This window comes from Anopheles moucheti, chromosome X (genome assembly GCF_943734755.1).
Source record: "Anopheles moucheti chromosome X, idAnoMoucSN_F20_07, whole genome shotgun sequence".
Classification (NCBI taxonomy): Eukaryota; Metazoa; Arthropoda; class Insecta; order Diptera; family Culicidae; genus Anopheles; species Anopheles moucheti.
The window spans coordinates 3,141,054-3,159,932 of NC_069142.1; the positions used below are offsets into that span (position 1 = coordinate 3,141,054).

The window sequence follows — 18,879 nt, forward strand, 5'->3', positions numbered from 1 at the left end:
ACCTTTTTTGTTTATTAACAAAAATTATTATATGATATTCGTGCAAGCTAAAAGAAGAACAAAACAAGAAAATTAATTACTTGTTTAATACTTATTGCTACACAGCGCTTGTGTGTGCTTTGGAAAGAAATTAAAGCATTTGGTTTTGCACAGTTAGCAGTATTGGATTTTATTGTCTTTTGTATGATAAATTTTACGTTCTTTGGTATATTAAAAAAAATAAATGTGGTATAAAAAAATATTATAAATATTGAGAAATGTTTTAAGATGGCTAATAATGACGTTGCACCAAAATTAAGTGTTGTTAAACATTATTTGCAAAAAATAATGTAATATCCATAATAAGATATTCTTCCCCATGGAGACGCCCAGTACTTGGAAGAAGATCATGCCTTTCGAAATCGTTAATTTCTACAAAAATCCCCTTTAAACCTGGAACGTCTTTTCGACTTTTATTACTAAATTTTACAATGCCTGTACGGTTTTTGTTTTTTATCTGATTGGGTCAAAAGCGGTTATATTTTTGTGATAATAATTAAAAGGTATTTTCAAAATTGACACACCTAATGGGCCAATTCCATTCTCCATTGGTTGTCTAATCATTATCACTCATTCCAACATGCGTGCACTCGTCACATTGGAAACTGCCATGAATTGGAACATAATTGAATTATTAATCGCCACCAGCGGAGGATAGAGAATGAGACAGTGTGTGAGAACAAACTGAACCGCTGCAAAACAATAAAAAAGAGGCGCGGATCTCTATGAGGGAACCGAATAAAAAAATGCTCATCCAGAATGTCCTTGCCTGCGTGCCTGCCCATGGACACGAACTGGCGCTTCGGGAATGATTCGTCTAGCGGTTGGGCAGGCGCGCTAGAAGCGTTGCATAACTCCGTCGGTACACCCGAAGTGTTGGCGATGGAGTCGCGGACGCGCGAAACATAAACAGTGTACGGTTCGAGTGTGTCGGTCCAGATGTGACCAAGTGCTTGGTACAAGCTGGTGCTGGTGTTCGTTGCAGCGCGCGAAGCTGATAAAGCAGGTAAGCTGGTTAGTGGTGCTGAGTACAGCGGTGAACTTACTGCCCAATCAACATGCAACAATGACATCAATCATACAATAGCGAAAGAAACGTTCCGAATCCGTCCGATTGGAGTGTAGAGTGTCTCTTGCGTTATAGATAAAGGGCCCAGAGTCCTTTTGCTCACGTACTGTAGGCCACAGGTTTAAAAAGCCATCAAATCAAGGTTAGTTTTAGGAGGTTCCAGCAATGAACGATAAATTATCGTACAAGCGCACGCGTATTGCTCCAAAGTCGAGTGTAGAAGAAAAGACATCCAAGGTATTCGTCTATGTGCTTTATTCGACTCTACGGCTCTTTATGTAATTTCGCACGATGTTATATTTTACTTGAAGAACTTACTTTAAGATTCAAGGACTCACTTAAGAAAGTGTAAATCCTAACATCTTTGCAACATCACACAAAAATGAAAACAACTAGAAAAGGAACGAATACAGTCACTGTGTCACTGTGTGAAGCTGTCAGGGAATTGTATCACAGAAAATCAATATTTTCCTTCGCAGAATTACTGCGTGCTTCACAACAGTATAGTATACATTCATACACACAACCACATACATAAAACCCTTACTGCATCTTAGCGAGGGAGATAGACCTGGTTACCAAGGTTTTCCCAATTCTTATAAAGTACTTTGCCGCTCTATGCCCTTCCGCTATCACACCTCAGCTTCACCATGGCCTGCCCATTTGCAAAGCACATTTCGAGTGAACAGTTCCAGCGCCAACCCTCAATCGCGGAGGCGCACAATTGGAACCTGGATGAGGACCTCAGCGAGATACCGGGCGATGCGCTGACGCTCACGCATCTGAACGCCGCGATACAGCTGCTGACGGCTCCATCGGTAAGCTTAACCTGCTGATGCAATACCCCTGCTGATGCAACTCCACGAACTTAGTAATAACGCTTCTGCAATGCGGTTTATTAAAGATTGACAATGTCCACGAGGCACTGATGTCCCTGATCAGCAAGTACAGCAACAGGTGGCCTGGTCTGTCAAAACTGTAAGTGTGGGTTTTGTGTGAGGTGTTGTTTTTGTTGTTGTTGTGTAATAATGGCCAATGCTTCTCATGTCTCTACGCTTCTCGCACCAGGAAAAGCGAACGTTCCGAGTTGTCGATCTATCCGCACTACGACTACCTAGCGGATATTCAGGACAATTTGACGCAGATTGATGGTGAGTGTGTCTCCGTGTGTCTTCACATAGAAAATAAACCAATCTGAACATGCTTTACCTGCTTTACTCCCCTGCAGAGTCGGCTGTGTCGGAGATCTTGGTGCACCTGGGCGAGGAACTCATCCAGACGGCGTGCGTGGGCGTGATCGAGCGAGCGTTCAAATGTCTCGGTTCGGATCTTCAAGAATTTCTCGGTTCGCTGGACGGTGTGTACGATGTGCTGAAGCTGCAGGAGGAGGACATCTCCGACACGGGATTTGTGTGTGCCGGTGAAGGTGAGCTCATCTTCACCTCCGAGCGACCGGTGCTGGCCTGGCTATTGCTCGGCTGTCTGCGCGCCCTGAGCAGACTCCTGTTCAACTGCGAGCCGGAGATTGAGCTGGAACCGCTGCCGGGTGATACACCCCGCTATCGCTATCTGCTCCGCGTCGACGAACCGGTGGTCGAAACGTTCGACCGGCGTGGTCCGGCTGACATCGTGTCGGGTGATGCACGCGATCTGAAGGTGAGCAATCAGTTCTTCTGCGATGCGTTCCCATGGCACTTTATCATGGACGAGCAGCTGCGGTTGGTGCAGATGGGGTCGGCTTTTAGCCGGCTGTTTAAAGGGCATGTCGGGGCCAGTACGGCCGGTCTGTGCGCCAGTACCGTGTTTCGCTTCAAGAGACCGCGCGGGCTGCAGCTGCACTTTCGCGAAATAGTTCGCCGTACCAACACCCCGTTCATGATCTCGCTCCGGGCACCACCGGGACGGCCCGACTTCTTCGCCAAGGGTCTCGAGATTAAGGGCCAGATGGTGTTCTGCCCGGAGTCGAACGCGCTCCTCTTCGTCGGATCACCGTTTCTGGATGGGCTCGAGGGTCTCACCTGCAACGGGCTGTTCATTTCGGATATTCCGCTGCACGATGCGACGCGCGAGGTTATACTGGTGGGTGAGCAGGCGCGTGCCCAGGACGGGTTGCGGCGCCGTATGGACAAGCTGAAGAGCTCTATCGAGGAGGCGAATGCGGCCGTCATCAAGGAGCGGAAGAAAAACGTTAGCTTGTTGCAGTTGATCTTCCCGGCAGAAATTGCCGAACGGTTGTGGCTCGGTGCCCAGATCGATGCCAAGACGTACCCGGAGGTGACGATGCTGTTCAGCGACATCGTCGGCTTTACGAGCATCTGCTCCCGGGCGACTCCGTTCATGGTCATCAACATGCTGGAGAATCTGTATAAACACTTTGACGAGCTGTGCGGGTTCTTCGACGTGTACAAGGTGGAAACGATCGGCGATGCGTACTGCGTGGCGAGCGGACTCCATCGGGCCAGCATTTACGACGCCCACAAGGTCGCCTGGATGGCGCTGCGAATGATCGAAACCTGCACGCTCTACAACACGCACGACGGTCAGCACATCAAGGTGAGTGTCTAGTCTCCCTCCCCATTAAAAAAAAATTGAGTTGAAAAGAATTGAGAAATTCATATTTTTGCAGATGCGCATCGGTATCCATACCGGCACGGTACTGGCCGGTGTAGTAGGACGCAAGATGCCACGGTACTGTCTGTTCGGGCATAATGTCACGATTGCGAACAAGTTCGAGTCCGGCAGCGAGGCGTGCAAGATCAACATCAGCCCAACAACGCGCGAATGGTTGGTCAAACATCCGGACTTTGGTTTTCAGCTAAATGCGCGTGATGCGTCCTACATGCCGAAGGAGTTCACCGACTCCAAGGGTTTGACGTGCTACTTCCTCGAGGGCTATAAGCATCCGACGCTCAGCAACGACCGTCCGCTGCAGGAACACATCGAGGAGGCGATGCGCCAGACGCTACAAGACACGGCTGAAACCATCACACTCGAGGTTGCCCAGTAGGAAGGTGAGGTACCTAGTAGAGAACGCAACGTGACGCGAAAGAGCGGAAGAACAAAAAAAAACCCTTTGATGATAGATTAACGCCTCTGCACTGCGCAGAATGTATTAATGTTAGTAGATGTTAAAAATCGGTAGCGGTACTACCAGCTGTCCAGTAATAAAACCACTGTTGTAACCATTTCCACTAACCACTTCTCTTAGACATCAATCAACCAGTAAGAAATCAAATAAAGCGAATACCCTCCCGCCACGTACACTCACAACATCTATCTCACCTCCTTTAAGGTGTTATTACATTAAGAGCCACGACCTCTTTAGAGCGCCTTACTCAGATATGCCAAATAAAGATATTCGGTGGGTTTCAGCTAGCAGTATTTGATGTAAAATGTATACATTTTGTGTTTTCGTACATTGTTCGTTATCTATCTGAAACGATGCGTTTCGTTAAAATAGATGTGTTCAGTCTAATGTGAGCCTCAATCTCACTAGTACCTCTCTGTTTTCTATTGTCGCTTACCATGGTCAGTAATAAAATAACAGTGAGTAATTCTCCATTTTTATAATTGCAATTTCCGGACTCCGAACACAATTTGAAGAGCTCAGAGCCTTGCTGTTAGCTCAGTTGATATCTGGACTTAACTTCAAGAACCCCAGTTTATCTTTAGTGATAAATATTATTCAGGTGCAGGTGAGCCTACCTGTATCCAACTGCAAGAGTTCCTGGTGGTATCTATCTTTTGCAGTATATTTGTATTTCCACCGGGGTCGTTACCCGCAAGTCACATTACTTCAAATTGACAAGCCCATTCACGCGCAGTTGATAACCTTTGTTTTTCTTCACCCCCTTTGCAACTATTCCCGCCAGAGTTCGTGGTCCTGGAAAATATGGTAAACGGCTATGGATTCTGATTGCTTTCGCGCGAGATCTCGTTTGACCTGACCTTCAGCGTTCGTCGGACGATGCGATAGAGGGTGCCGCTTATCGTACGCCACCAGCGTTACTTCGCGTGAACGATCCGAAGTCCGCGTAATGTGAGCGCCACTATGCCGATAAAGCGAAGTTAAGACCAGCCGAGCGCATTTTGCGTACGGCTGAGGTTTTGCATTTTGTTCCAAGTTTAATTGAATTTATTCGCCAGATGGCTTGCAAAACGACGAACGGCCAATTGTAAGGATTGTGTTAAGTTGATAAGCGTCACAATCGTTGTTTGATGACCGCTGGCACGGTAGAACCTCTTCCAGTTTGCCGTAGCCGCCACATAGGGGCTATGAGATTGTGGAACTAAAAGTGAAGTCAGGATTTTGAGACTTAGAGTAGACAACATTATTGATAACGATAGTTGAAATGACTTTTTCGGAAATGATCGTCTTGATCGTTAGTTGAGCTCTGCCGATATGTTGATATGGACTGGAACATCTGGAGCTCCGGGATTGTTCAACTTCAGCTACCCAGATACGTTACAAGACATACTCATTCTAGCATCCGAATGCAGTCAACTTAACCAGAGTAGCAATTTATTACCTTCTGGACATCACTGCACACGCAATCGAACGCAAAGACGCGCACCATCTAGCGCTCCGTAACGGATAATTCTACCAACAAGCCGGAAACGATTGTGTCGATTATGTCGCGCCCGGTAGTGACTTCTCCGCCGTACAGCATTGGAAGACCTTGAGCTCATTTCGTTCCTCCGCCGGGCAAGATGGCTGACCCGGCCAGATCGACATTTAACCGATATTCTCACGCAGATATAAAATGGACCCAATCCTGATAAGTCACCGACAGTGGGCTGAAGTGACTTACCACGAGCATACTTTAACGCTTTTACCGTAGCGAAGCAGCACAAGTGCGAACGATGAAAACACTATTGGTATCCGTGTCGTTGTTTGTAATGGTAAGGGGACATATAGGGCTATCACCTGTACCGTTAAGGGGGAGGTATCTTCAATGTCTAACCTGTTTCAATATTTTCAGACGCAAGGTGCGTACCTGGTGCGAACATTCGCGGACGCGTCTAGGTATAAGGATGAGTGTGTGAAGCAGTACGCAGTGCGGGGCAGTTCACTGATCGACTACATGCGGCAGGTATCCTTGCATACGGACGATGACGACAGCCGCTGGTGCATCGTACGATGTATACTGCACAAGTCGGAACTGCTAGAAATCGCGCAGCGCGACACACTGCACGAAGAGAATGTCCACGCCCAGATGCAGTACAGCAATGCGATCGTCGAGGACCCGGAAGATATTCGCAGCGAGACGAACCGATGCCTGCGAGAGCCCAACGCAACCGGTGACGGGTGTCTGCGGGCGTACGCGTTCTTCGCCTGCATCCAGAGCACGGAGTACGACTTATTTTGACACGTCCCGTACACGGCTGCATCGCACGCCCGGTGTATTAATTGCAGCGTTAATAAATAATCTGCCCTCCGGTGGGGTCATGTTGACAGTACACTTCCCTTCGTTTTCCTCCATGCTTGTTATCGCACCAACTAACCGATAAGTGACGGGCTTCGTTTGCGTTCCATCAGCGGCCAGGCGGGTGTCAACAGGTTCATTATCAGACGTGTGTGCGGCTGGCATGATCGGAGCAGATCAGCTGATCAGCAGCAGGCCCGTGGACGCTTCCTGAACGCCGAACTGTGACGACCCGGGGGGGACTGGTCGGGGATCATCAATTGAAAGCAACCGCGTGCGCGCTGGGAGTGGGACATAATCAAATGAAATGTTTCCACCAGGCAGGCAATCAGAGCGCCGGTGGATAAAGCGTCCACCAATGAGGGTCAATGTACAGCCCCAGCAGCAGCAGTAGTAGCATCGTCGCGGGCTATCAAGTAAATAAGTGGAGCAAATCAATCCCTCCGCAAACCGTGCCCGAAGCTGATTGTCTGGATGATCTTTGCTGCTTTGGGGCAGCGTGTGCGGCCTTATAAAAGCCGCCGGACGGACCGAGCGTAACCATCAGTCCGCGTTCTTGCCCATACCCGGAAGGTTAGGTGTGCAAAGCGTCACTTCGTAGCCGAACGTTTCATCGCCCTTATCAGCAAAACGCAACGATGCTGAAGTTTGTGGTAGCAGTGCTGGCGCTGAGTGCCATGGTAAGTAGTGGGGTGGTCCTGGAGGATCTTCCAACACCATCCAGGGATGATCTCAAACGCGCCTATTGTTTTCACCACTGTCCCAGGTGAGTGCTGAGTTCGTGGTGCAGACGCGTGACGATCTGCTGAAGTACCGTGCCGAGTGCGTCAAGTCGCTGAGCGTGTCGGACGAGCTGGTGGAGAAGTACAAATCGTGGAACTTCCCGGAGGATGACACCACGCAGTGCTACATCAAGTGCATCTTCAACAAGATGCAGCTGTTCGACGACACGAACGGCCCGGTCGTGGACAACCTGGTGGTGCAGCTCGCGCACGGTCGCGATGTGGACGAGGTGCGCGCCGAGATCGTCAAGTGTGCCGGCACCAACACCGACGGCAACGTGTGCCACTGGGCGTACCGGGGCTTCCAGTGCTTCCAGAAGAACAACCTGTCGCTGATCAAGGCGAGCGTGAAGAAGGACTAGAAGAACTGAGACACACACACAGACCCGGTTGTTGTTTGGTGGAAATGGTGATTCGGAATGGAATAAAGTGATCTTTTCAAGCAATCTAGCAATAATACCGGTGCCGCTCTTCTACTATCAACCTGCTGGACCCTAGTACGGCTTCATTCCAAACTTTGCCCACTGTAACGCCCGAGAATTGGGCAGATTTTGTTTTGAGGGTGAAGTACTATCATGCTATCTTCAGCTCGGCTGATGAAGCCGAAAAAGCCCACCATCAGCTACGGTATATGCTGTGTCATGGGCTCGCTGTCAAGAAGCGCGTATAGCGTATCGCCATAGCAACACCAATAAACAGTGCGTCCTCTCGTGCACCGTTTGGAGGACGCGCACGGGCGAACAAAGCACAGCGGCTCAACAATAGCAACAACAGGCAAACACCCAAAAGCCCCCCCCCCCCCTCCCCCCATATAATCAACAAACAAACAAACAACAACAAAAATCAATCGACCCCACGGGATGGTCACGGTGAGTTTGCCAGTAGCAAGTAATGGCCAACACGAATTCGTTGCTGCAAAGTTTCGGTGCCATAAGTCCGTCCGTGCGTCCGTACACCGCGGGCTAAGAGAGTGTAAAACTTGCCGTGCTGGGAAGCACCGTCCAAAACCCGGGCCCCGCCCCGTCCGGGACCCTTTTTCTCGGCGACTTCTTCAAAAATTTGCTGCACTGCTGTGAGTTTTCGGATTTTTTTCCCAGTTCGGTAATTCGTTCCTTATGAACGGCGTGTCCATATATCCTTGTCCCCCCGCCTTGCTAATACACCAACGATGACTTGCTGCCCTGTTTTTTGAAAGCCCAAAGCGACTGTCTCGCGGGCAATCTGATGACACTAGCGCGAGTCTAGCGACAATTATACGCAGCGACAGGATCCGCGGGGGTTTCGTGACAGGTGACAAGGTGGCAGGAGTACGTGGGCCCTTTAGGACTCTGCCGATTCGTGATAATGTCGGTGTTCTGTTCTTTCCTGCCCGCTAGAGGATATGTATGCAAATTAAGCTTCCTAAGTTTTGGCCGCAGAGTTTCGCGTTCGTCCAAGGAACATTTGGCTGTGTGTTTATTGGGGCGATTGTTTTTACCCGTATCGTTTCGACCGTGCCAGTATCGGAGTTTGGCGGAAGGAAACGTTTGTTTTGGGCGGGCAATGTCGATCACCTGCCCGTTGATAAGCGAAAATGATCAGAGAAAGAGAGAACGAGCAGAAGGGAACATTCGTTTAAAGTTGCTGAAAAGTTTGACGTGCACAACGGCGGGGTTTGTCCGGGATTTGGGGAACATTCTGCTATGGTGCCTATGGACCACCTCCAGCTGTCGGAGAAGGTGAGGCCGTTCTGGGCCTTATCAATAGAGCCGGATATGTACAATGAGGTGGATTGGTGCGGTATGAGGATGCTTTCAACACCGTTTGACGTTTCAGTATTGATTGACACCATTTGTTTTTTTTTGTGCCGCTAAAAAATCGTTCGTTTCGCTGGCAATTATAACCAACCGCGTGCCAGTTTCTTCCGCTCCACCTGTTCGTCTACAATGACCAAAATGCTTTTTTTTAAGGCGAACGAAATGAAACGAAAGAATAGCGAACCTGAGAAACAAATCGCAAACATGCAATCTATTTGGTGAGAAACTAATGATTAATAATGCTGGGCTTTCGAAATTTATTTATGGCCTCAAAGAATGTTCATGGTGGCTTACGATATGCTCAGTTTTTGAAATATTTTGTTATGATTAACATATTTTTGTTATCTCTCTCGGATCGGATAATCAGGCTAGCGAATTGATAGCTATACGATGTAGCTGAGGTTACACTGATGAGCTAAATAGTCCAATCGGCCAAGCACGAGCCAATTACTCTCCCGACCGGTCTGGGTTCAAATCTACTGACTGGTCCTCGGGTATCTGTCATAATCAAATTTTAATTATTTACGTTTAATTGGAGTCATTTAAGCAGAAATTTATGGGTAATTCCAGAATATATTAATCAACCTTAAATTAAGAATCTCGGCAGAGTTATGTTATTCAAGAAGAAAATAATGAGAGGATCTCTCAGACTGCTGTTACTAAAATATTTAAACTCAAAAAAACTGTTTTCCAGCTTTAATACATACCTGCTACGGATGGGGTTACTTGCCGGTCAGCTGCTTCCATTTTAATGTACAAAAGCCCCACAGCGTACCACCATTGGCCGTGTGATACTGATAGTCAAAAGGACAATCAGCTCCAAGACTCGAACTCCGACCGTTGGCCATAAACAAAAACTAAACACACTCACACAAACCATCGGTTGGAGGTTGCTAACGCAGTCCTTAGACCCGAATAAGTGCCGAACGAACGAACAACCGGCTGGGAAAATATAACGACGAGCCGAAGAAAGGACGCCTGGAAACGATGAGCAGAAAACAACCGAAAGACGGTGGCGGTGCCGGGCGGTCGTTGGCGGCCACATTCAACAACAACACCAAGGGAGGGGCAATGATAATGAAAAGCGTTTCCATCTTTCTGGCCAGTGGTAGGCGAGCCTCGGCCCAGTCGAGAGATCCGGCCGGGAACGGTCCCAACAGTGCACATCAGCCGCGGGCCGATTCGCACTCGAAGGACCAGAGCAGCACGGGCACGTCACGTACAGCGATCTCGCGCGATAACAGACGAATCCTGGCGAGGATGGACGAGCTTAATGGCAAGCTAAACCCCAAGATGCTGGAGATGTATAAGCGCCGGACGCACTTTTCCAAGTAAGTGATTTTTGAGCTTCTTTACGTTGGTTGTGTTGGCAATACTACCCCGGCAAGTGTTGAACCGAAATCGTCTGTATTATCTGGCTGCAGAATAAGTGTGAATTATTACCGAGCAAGGCGAACAGCGTCAGAAGACTATTGTGTCTTCTCTTGTCTAGGAAATGTGAGAACCTAAACCCCTCTGTGCTTTCACTTATAACTTAAACATGGAATCGTTCCGGCTGGTATTGGATTTTACTGAGTCTTTAATTGGTTCAGCAAAAAAATGGCTGCTCCATTCGCGGTTCCACACCTCCCAGGTAGAGTCGTTATGTCGGACAAATTCCATTATCTGTTCCACCAAAACCAACCCCAACGTAGCAACATTAAAAGCATGGCATGATTTACTAGCCAAGTCCGAACGTATGTTTAGCATGAATCGGATTTGCTGTTTTCATCGCCGGGTTGTCAAAACGTATGTTAGTACACGGTTCCATTTCGAGTGGTACGTCCCCTATATAGATCCCCCGTATATCCCCAGTGTACGATGGGCGCACGGTTAGGGCAAGGAATGCATAAATTTGCTCGTTATTGATTTGTTTATCATTTATGATTCGATACAACATCGATATCCTTTTTATCGTGGTACGGATTCGGTCTCACTGACATGCAATACACATGGCCTTTTTGGGGACAGTTTGCTCGTGTGTTTTTGGAGATTGGGTTTTGCAATCCCGTCTGCTCCATATATCAGCGTCTAACCAAGGAGAACAATCACGTGCGATGAAAGTGCAGTAGTGGATGTCGTTGTGAGCTAATTTGTTCCATTATTGCACGCTAGGGTGACGATCTATTGGTTTGGTTCTCTTTGTGACGTTAGTGTCTATTGGTGGTCTTCGCGATCTGATGATCTGATTTGCATTAAGACTCTGTGTTTTCCTGAGAGTAGAGCTCATTTCGATTCTAGGAACCAAAATTAGGAATACCGGACCAGGAACTCCACGTTGGCTGCACGATACTGCAAGACTCATTGTGTTTGAACTCTACAAGAACCTCGTTGAAGTTCAGAATTTGATTGATTATTCTATCTGTAGTCGCTCTCTCGAAACAAGACTCTCGAGACAAAATTAGATTCTTGAATGACCCTTCAGAGATGTGATGTGTCCAAAATCTAGAAGTCAGGAACTCCTCGCAGGTCGCCGATACTTTAAGATGGCTCATTATGTTTTAGACTCCCTGAGGGCCTTAACCATTATCGCTCCAGTCGCTCTCTCAAAAAGCCCTAGACAAAATAAGATTGTCTATTGGATACTAAGTCTATTGGAACTAAGTCTATTGGAACTTCGTTTTTGTTCCTGCTCATGTGAAACGATGAAAATTGCAGCGATTTGTCCGAGATATAAGAAACTCATCATAATCTCACTATCTGTGTGTGCTTCTATGGTCTATATATACGTACACGTTTTCTGCATTTTAATCTATATTGAAGAGGAGTCAAACATATCAACACATATCTTCCGTTTCGGTATAGGGTGGAGGTGGAGGCGCTGTGTAAAATCTATCGCAAGCTGGTAGCCAACGCTAGCATGAACTCGAAGGCACTCGCCGCCAGCAATCCGGGCGTGATAGCGAAGGCTGGCTCCTCCATGGACGGCATTGACCGGTCGGTGTTTCGCGAGCTGCTCCACAGCACCTTCGACATCGTGACGGAGGAGACATTGATGGAGCGTATCTTTTGCGCGTGGGAGAAGGGCTACGAGGGTTTACCGATTCGTCTCGAGGGTTGGCTGATGGGGTTGTCCACCTTTCTGAAAGGTTCACAGGCGGAAAAAACGGCCTTCTGCTTTCGCGTGTACGACCTGAACAGTGACGGGTTTATCACGAAGGACGAAATGTTCGCACTGTTGCGCAACTGTCTCATCAAGCAGCCGCAGGACGAGGATCCAGACGAGGGCGTTAAGGATCTGGTCGAGATTGCGTTACGCAAGCTGGACATGGATAAGGATGGCAAGGTAAGAAGAAGGTAAGAAAGCAATGCGTAATGTGTGAGGAGTAATTGGGTATGTAGATCTCCTTCCAGGATTACCAGGAAGCGATCGCCGAGGAACCGCTGCTGCTGGAAGCGTTCGGGCAATGTCTACCGTCAGATCGTGCCACGATGTCCTTCCTGTCAACACTGCAAGCGTAAATGTTACCCTCATTTATCTACTTCATGATCCATTTCTTCTTCTTCAACCATTAGCTTCAACCATTTCCCTGAGTCCGTGTACCTCCACGAGGGAAAACTCAGAATTTCATACAGAAGCAGCAAATCCTTTATCCACAAACACATAGAGCGAATTTTCATTCCGTCCAGAAAAAAAAACAAACACACAAAAAAACAAACATACACAGGGTAACCCATCCACTAGGATCGAGGTAAAAGCAAAGCTCCACGAGCAAACAAACCATAACAATCTTTGCCATTAGCCCGCCCGCTACCCTTTGTTTTGCTCGCCCGCGCTCTTGCCATGTGTGCAACGTATCGACCAGCTTTTGGGTTGTTGTTCTTTTTTTATTTCTTCCAAAACTTCTCCTTAGCATGTGAATGTTTGTTTCGTCTTGCTTCGCTAGTCGTTAGCTTTACCTTGCTCATTTCTCCACTATTTTCACGGTTGGGCTGTGTCATTACCGTCTTCACGACGCTATATTGTGGCTATAAAACGCGTGAAAAGACATTTCTTACGCCCGATAGTAGTCCGCGGAAAACACAAGCAGCGCACGGGTTGCTGTTGTTTTTTTTGTTTTGTTTTTGAGTAGGTTATAGTTTTTTTTTGGGTACAACTATAGGATGGGGTACGTACCTTCAACGTACGACTTGTTGCTTACTCAGTGTATATGTATGTATATATACAAGAAATTGCGAAGTTTTTCTTTGGTTAGAATATAGAAAGACATCAGATCACATTTGGCATGGTAATGGAATGCATACGACTGAGAGAAGTCCCTGTTCTTGCATGATGATTGATCAACCAAAGCGCCTACTGTAAATATAGCTTGAGTCAGTCTAAAGAACAGTTTTAGCCAAAATCATTCTCTTTCTGCTTGAACTACGCGGTTTATCATATCTCTGTGTACAAAGAAATCTGTCACATCTTTTATTCACGAATGCAACCACCAACTTCATTGATGATCCCTACAGCTCACTAGAATTTGATTCTGGTCAATGTCCAGTTACCATCAGGATCACACCTAGAGGAATGGGATACGAAACCTACCTACACGCACATACCACACATTTTATTAATATCCGTCATACACCATCTTCTTGTAAATATGAAGCAGTTATAGAATTTGTGATGCTATACTACTGAAGACTACTACCAAACCACTAGCTATTAGTGTGCGCAATGTCACACTCTATATGTTGCCACCGTTCGCTGCCTTGTTTCACAGCTGACAGTACTGTCTGCCAGCACTATAACATCCTTCTCTAGACACGCACCTGCCCACAAACAAAACTCCCTTAGAATATCAATCTTCGGACCTCAATTTGTGCTTTACTTTTCTTCGTTTTTTCGTCGCGAACCAACCGTAGACAAGAAGATTCGAACTAAGACACCGACCGGCCTATACAACGAGCTGTAAGCAGGAAGTACTCTATCGAAACCGGATGAAGTCTGCGGCCTAAAAGTCGAGTGTCGAATGGAAAACAACCAACAACAATACGAAGGTAAAACACGCTAGCTGAATTGCACGGGAACTCCCGCGGGATCATTGTGTGCAGTCACTCCCCACAGGCATTACCATTACCGCTTCATGTTTTGCCACTTTTCAGGGTGACAGATGCCAGTTCTTGATTTTAGATACGAGAAAACCCGGCCTTTTACCCGCACCATTCCGAGGGGCGTGCCTGGTCGGAATAGAAACAGGTCAAAATGTTCCCGGAAGCCGTCGAGCGTCTTCTCCAAGCGCCCGACTGACCTTGCCACCACGCACAGCGCGTCTCCAAATCGCGATGCGCTTCGCCGAATCGCTTCGGAATCGAAGGTCGTCGCATGCGTAGGTAGGGTCGGTTCCGTATCCGGCGCACCAATTTGCACTATCCGTCCTTTGTCACGAGAAAAAAAGGTGACGCAAGGTGCACTTCCCAAAACCACCCAAAGTAATCAAGCTTTATGACAGATACTCGTTAGGTTAGTCGACAGGTAGTATGTGGATATCTTGGAAACCAAAATAAGTGTATCAACGAGAGCGAACCGATGGACACCTGCGTAAATTTGTTTGACGCAAAGATGTTACTGTAATGCGCCCTGAGTGGTAAACGCAAAGGTAATGAGTGGAACGCCAAAATACAGAAACTTCTGCAAGTCCGACGGGTACATCCTTCCTAGCACTAGCATTCGTCAGAGACCTGGATTATAAGTGAGCAGCAATTGTTTTGCAGAGTGTTAAACATAGAACAACCTATTTATCTAGTTTGTAAGTAGCTTTTAACCGTCATTTAGCAGAATGTGTTACTAGTTCAATATAGTAGTTGAAGCGTAGTATAACTCTGATGAGATTGTTTCAAAGCGATTGCTTCTATAGTAGACGGTGACGTATGTCCCAAATAACATCGATGAGGTACCTCGCCAGCATCAAGTTCGGTTTTGAGTGGAAAACTTTATTACACCAAGTCATCAATAGAAATCCCCGCTTTAAGTTATGCCAAAATCTACAATACAGCAACATATTAGTACAGAGCATGTCTAAAGCACAAAACCAAATCTGAATTCTAGTTTGGAAAATTTTCCAATGCAGCTCAACTTACAGAAATATTGGTAGTCTTATACCACCAAAAACCCTGTTTCAATAAGAAGTTTTAATAAAACAAATATATTTAAAACCCTTAACATATTTCTATGAGGTCCTGGTTTCTTTGGAGAATAGAAGGAAAAGGTTGGAGATCTAGATAAGTTTGATATTCTACAAAGTTACTATGATTTTTTTTTCGGAATTCTTCTAATGTGGTTTGCTTGGTTGTGGTTTTGCTTTAGCAAAAATAAGAGACATTAGTTCCTCCATATCCGCAGGGTTATGTACGTGTGTTCGCGTCGCAGGGAAGCATTAAAGCAATGACGTCATCCTACTAACCTTTCCTTACCTATTCTATGTAGCTTAGCTATCTCCCTGACCTATCGTACTTATTATCGGCAACTTGAGTACTACACAAGTACCCAAACACATGTTATAGGCCACGTGCCCTTTATTGTGTGTATATCCTATCATCAACACATTACAGGTTTTGATTTTGATCTATCCCTATTCCATGGTCCAAATCAGGGGTCGTCAAAGTGCTCCCCGCGGGCCAAATTCGGGCCCGCGAAAAGATTTTATCTGGTCCGATAGTAAATTTTGAAAGATCTTACAAATAACACAAGATCTCTTCACCACGATACTAACACTGTATATATGCGATTCATCATCGTCATCAACTGTGTAATATTTGTCTAAATTTTTCTCCAAATTTTTTTTGGTCATCTTTTCCCAAACAATTAATTCTTAGTCGGTCTGAAAGGTTACTAAAGTTGCTACAACCCGAAGTCCATAACGCATACAGGGCTTCCAATCATATGAGGGAACATTTCAACCGGTCGGGAGAAGTTGGGGAATATTTTCAGTCAATGAAGAGAAATTTGCAATCATAAAGGGGGAAACGTGCAAACATACAGGGGGATTTCGTTAAAAAGGCTCGGGAGAGCAATCTGTTAATTTTAATCGGTTATCGGTTTTGGCTTATTAATTTGGCTTAATTATATTTTTCTAAAAGCACGTTATATTTGACTATTGTTTATAAACATTTGGTAAAATTTGACTCCAATAATTGAAATAATTGTAGAAATATTAGTAATGAATATGCTTCGCAACGTAAAAAGAAGTATTCGATCGCTGAATACTAAATATTAACGATAGTGTAAAGGGAATTCGACATACGCGAAAAATCGAATTACGCGAATAACTGTACTTCTTACGTAGAAACTTCGTTTAATTTGTCTGGTCCGTAGCTGCAAAGTTCTACTATCGTGAAAGGAGTGCCCACCCCTGGTCTAGACCATCACCATACGTCGTAACGCTCGTAACGGAAATAACCGGAACACTAAATAAAGAACAACGAGACCGACACCGACAAAAGGCTCAGTTGGAATGTGTGTGTTTCAATAACTGTAGAACAAAATTTGAAGGATGTTTTGGGCAAATGGAAATCTTGCACAATCTCAAGGCGTGAAACGGTTAGATGAGTCTATAAGTTCATCCATTTTTTGTGTTGTTTTCACGAAGAATTAAAGGGTGAAGTTGCGAGACGTTTTCATTGCCATTTTTTCCTCAGCTGAATTATTTAATTTCCATTTTCCCAATAGCCTAAACTGTGCGGGCATCACCAGAAAGTGAGCAACTGTCAAAACCGATTTCAAATCAACCCAGTCACGTGAGCGGTGCCGAGATACAGATACAATTTGCCCTTAAGCGCTCGCAACCATTTGAATGGGCCAGGTGAGCCAAATAAACAAACAAAAACAGCAAAAAAACCACCCCCTCCCAACACACCAGAACACGCAGAACAACCGCTACACGGAACGGACGGAATTTTACGTGCCGCGCGTTCACTTAATTGTGCCCGCCACTACACAACGTTGACAAGCGTTTTAGAGGTCAGTATAGGTTAGGTAGAGGAGGGGGTGGGGGAAGATTTTAATATGTGTGTTGGCTGCGTTAGCTGTGTGTAACGTTTTTGGGCTATCGAGGCCTCTGGCCACCGGTTTCTCTCTTTCTGGCACGCGCGGCTCTTTCCGAGCGTGTAGCGTTGCGCAGCGTGGGGATGGAATATCTCATGGCCGAACCGGCTTTTTACATTCCAAGTGACACTGACCATCGTGAGGCTCAATATGTCCGGTAGCGGATAACCTACAAAAACCGTATTAACTTGATCTTGTTGTGGATTTTTTTGGACCTCAGCTAAGAAATGCAGAGTTCCCCGTGTTAGTTGCTCAATATTACTAGAATTCAGTAGCACATATGTAGTACTTAGAGTATATAAATGATTAGAATGGTTAGAACTACCTCAAATACAAAGTGACACAGCGACATCTTCTTCCTGTAACACCCTTCAAGCATGTACTATCAAGTAGGGAATAGAGATGGGAAGTACCTCCTGGGAAGAAGTTCTCCAATGCTTCTAGAATTCAATAGCGCGTCTACATAAGCAGTTAGTCTGAACCACTTCAAATATTAAGTAATACAGACCATCCTCCCTCAATCTACAGGTCAATAATTAAAACACCAGTTACGTTGATATCAAACCTGTCCATCAGTCTAGCATCTCCGCCCATCAAACACGGTGATGCTCATGAATGTATCATGTACTCACCTGTCTTTCTAACCATGTGTTCATTGCTCCACCATTAACATACCATACCGGTGGTAGAATGGGTGGGTGGACAAATTACGTAAAAATAGTAACGTTAAACGAAGCTAACAACTATCAAAACGGTGCGTCAGCGGTCGGGGTGCACACTGGGCCGAGCGGTGGACAGAAATGAGCGTGAAAACGAACCCCCTGACCGTTTACTTAGCAGATTGATCGATTGACTGGCAGATAAAGGCATCTGTAACTCGCACGTTCTAGGTGCAACAAATGAGGCCAGCTCTGTGCGAGTTGCAGAGTGCGTCTTGGGGCCTCGAGGCCTGGTGGTGAAAGGTGGTGAAGATAATGATTGTATCTCATTTACAATCTAAGCCATCGAGTAGCATCTAATCATTCACGCATCAAGCAAGGGTTGTGCGAGAGAGAGAGAGAGAGAGAGAGAGAGGGAGAGTATGAATGACCTGCCCGGACCAGACCCCACTGTGCATCGATTGCGTACGATCAAGGGTGTCGGAAAGAGAGAAGCATCCGCTGGGGGCAGAAGGAAGGGGTTGGTTTGTTTGGACAAATTGCTCTCGTTTGAGGAGCGGGTGTGTAGGACGGGACGGGGGAAGGAGATTTGAAGTGAGTGGTCTGTGGGTGAGGGCGCCACCAAAAAGGAAGAAAACCGTCGACAAGGGTCGTGCGCGGCGAGGGGATCCGCTTGGAACGCCGAGGACGAGAATGACGCGACGCGCTTTCCGAAGCGCTTTTAGGAGTGCTTTCCGAAGCGTGCCGGTTCCATCGGAACCTCTTCCAGTTAGTCGCCTTCCAACCACTAACGGGTGTGGACGGATCGGATTTTCGCGAACCTTTGCTTTTCGCCAACTTCAACTTTTTTTGCCTGTGAATATCGAGCATTAAGTGTAAATGTGTTGTTGAGTGTAACTTAATCTACGTTCCGATTCCGGTACATCTGGCACCAGTCGCGAGTGATCATACAATTCTGCCAATATATTCTACACTCTATAAACCTTGGCACAAAAAACGACCACCAACTACTAGTCGCTACGTTTGGCAGGTGTCACAGG

At 46.4% G+C, this 18,879-nt stretch overlaps 3 protein-coding genes and 1 pseudogene across 3 annotated transcripts; all 4 read left to right on the forward strand.

Moving 5' to 3' along the window:
* The first annotated feature begins 1,758 nt into the window (after positions 1-1,758).
* On the forward strand, positions 1,759-4,505 carry LOC128306786 (head-specific guanylate cyclase). Its single transcript, XM_053044399.1, has 5 exons — positions 1,759-1,926; positions 2,013-2,086; positions 2,177-2,259; positions 2,337-3,661; positions 3,735-4,505. Exons 1-5 carry the CDS (start codon positions 1,759-1,761, stop codon positions 4,113-4,115), a joined length of 2,031 nt encoding a protein of 676 aa, XP_052900359.1. The 3' UTR covers positions 4,116-4,505.
* Positions 4,506-5,871: 1,366 nt separating this feature from the next.
* On the forward strand, positions 5,872-6,477 carry LOC128307278 (uncharacterized; annotated as a pseudogene).
* A 606-nt stretch (positions 6,478-7,083) lies between these two features.
* LOC128306601 (general odorant-binding protein 99a-like) lies at positions 7,084-7,767 on the forward strand. The gene is made up of 2 exons (XM_053044154.1): positions 7,084-7,214; positions 7,301-7,767. The coding sequence occupies exons 1-2, from the start codon at positions 7,173-7,175 to the stop codon at positions 7,676-7,678; spliced, it is 420 nt and encodes a 139-aa protein (XP_052900114.1). The 5' UTR covers positions 7,084-7,172; the 3' UTR covers positions 7,679-7,767.
* A 2,332-nt stretch (positions 7,768-10,099) lies between these two features.
* LOC128307280 (calaxin-like) lies at positions 10,100-14,121 on the forward strand. The gene is made up of 4 exons (XM_053045043.1): positions 10,100-10,443; positions 11,957-12,437; positions 12,494-12,609; positions 14,003-14,121. The coding sequence occupies exons 1-4, from the start codon at positions 10,100-10,102 to the stop codon at positions 14,019-14,021; spliced, it is 960 nt and encodes a 319-aa protein (XP_052901003.1). The 3' UTR covers positions 14,022-14,121.
* Positions 14,122-18,879: the final 4,758 nt, after the last annotated feature.

Coding starts and splice junctions, on each gene's coding strand:
- LOC128306786 (XM_053044399.1), top strand. CDS start 1,759: ATGGCCTGCCCATTTGCAAAGCACATTTCGAGTGAACAGTTCCAGCGC. Junction 2,260..2,336: donor CAATTTGACGCAGATTGATG/GTGAGTGTGTCT, acceptor ACTCCCCTGCAG/AGTCGGCTGTGTCGGAGATC. Junction 3,662..3,734: donor ACGACGGTCAGCACATCAAG/GTGAGTGTCTAG, acceptor ATATTTTTGCAG/ATGCGCATCGGTATCCATAC.
- LOC128306601 (XM_053044154.1), top strand. CDS start 7,173: ATGCTGAAGTTTGTGGTAGCAGTGCTGGCGCTGAGTGCCATG. Junction 7,215..7,300: donor TGCTGGCGCTGAGTGCCATG/GTAAGTAGTGGG, acceptor CCACTGTCCCAG/GTGAGTGCTGAGTTCGTGGT.
- LOC128307280 (XM_053045043.1), top strand. CDS start 10,100: ATGAGCAGAAAACAACCGAAAGACGGTGGCGGTGCCGGGCGGTCGTTG. Junction 10,444..11,956: donor CGCCGGACGCACTTTTCCAA/GTAAGTGATTTT, acceptor GTTTCGGTATAG/GGTGGAGGTGGAGGCGCTGT. Junction 12,438..12,493: donor ACATGGATAAGGATGGCAAG/GTAAGAAGAAGG, acceptor TTGGGTATGTAG/ATCTCCTTCCAGGATTACCA.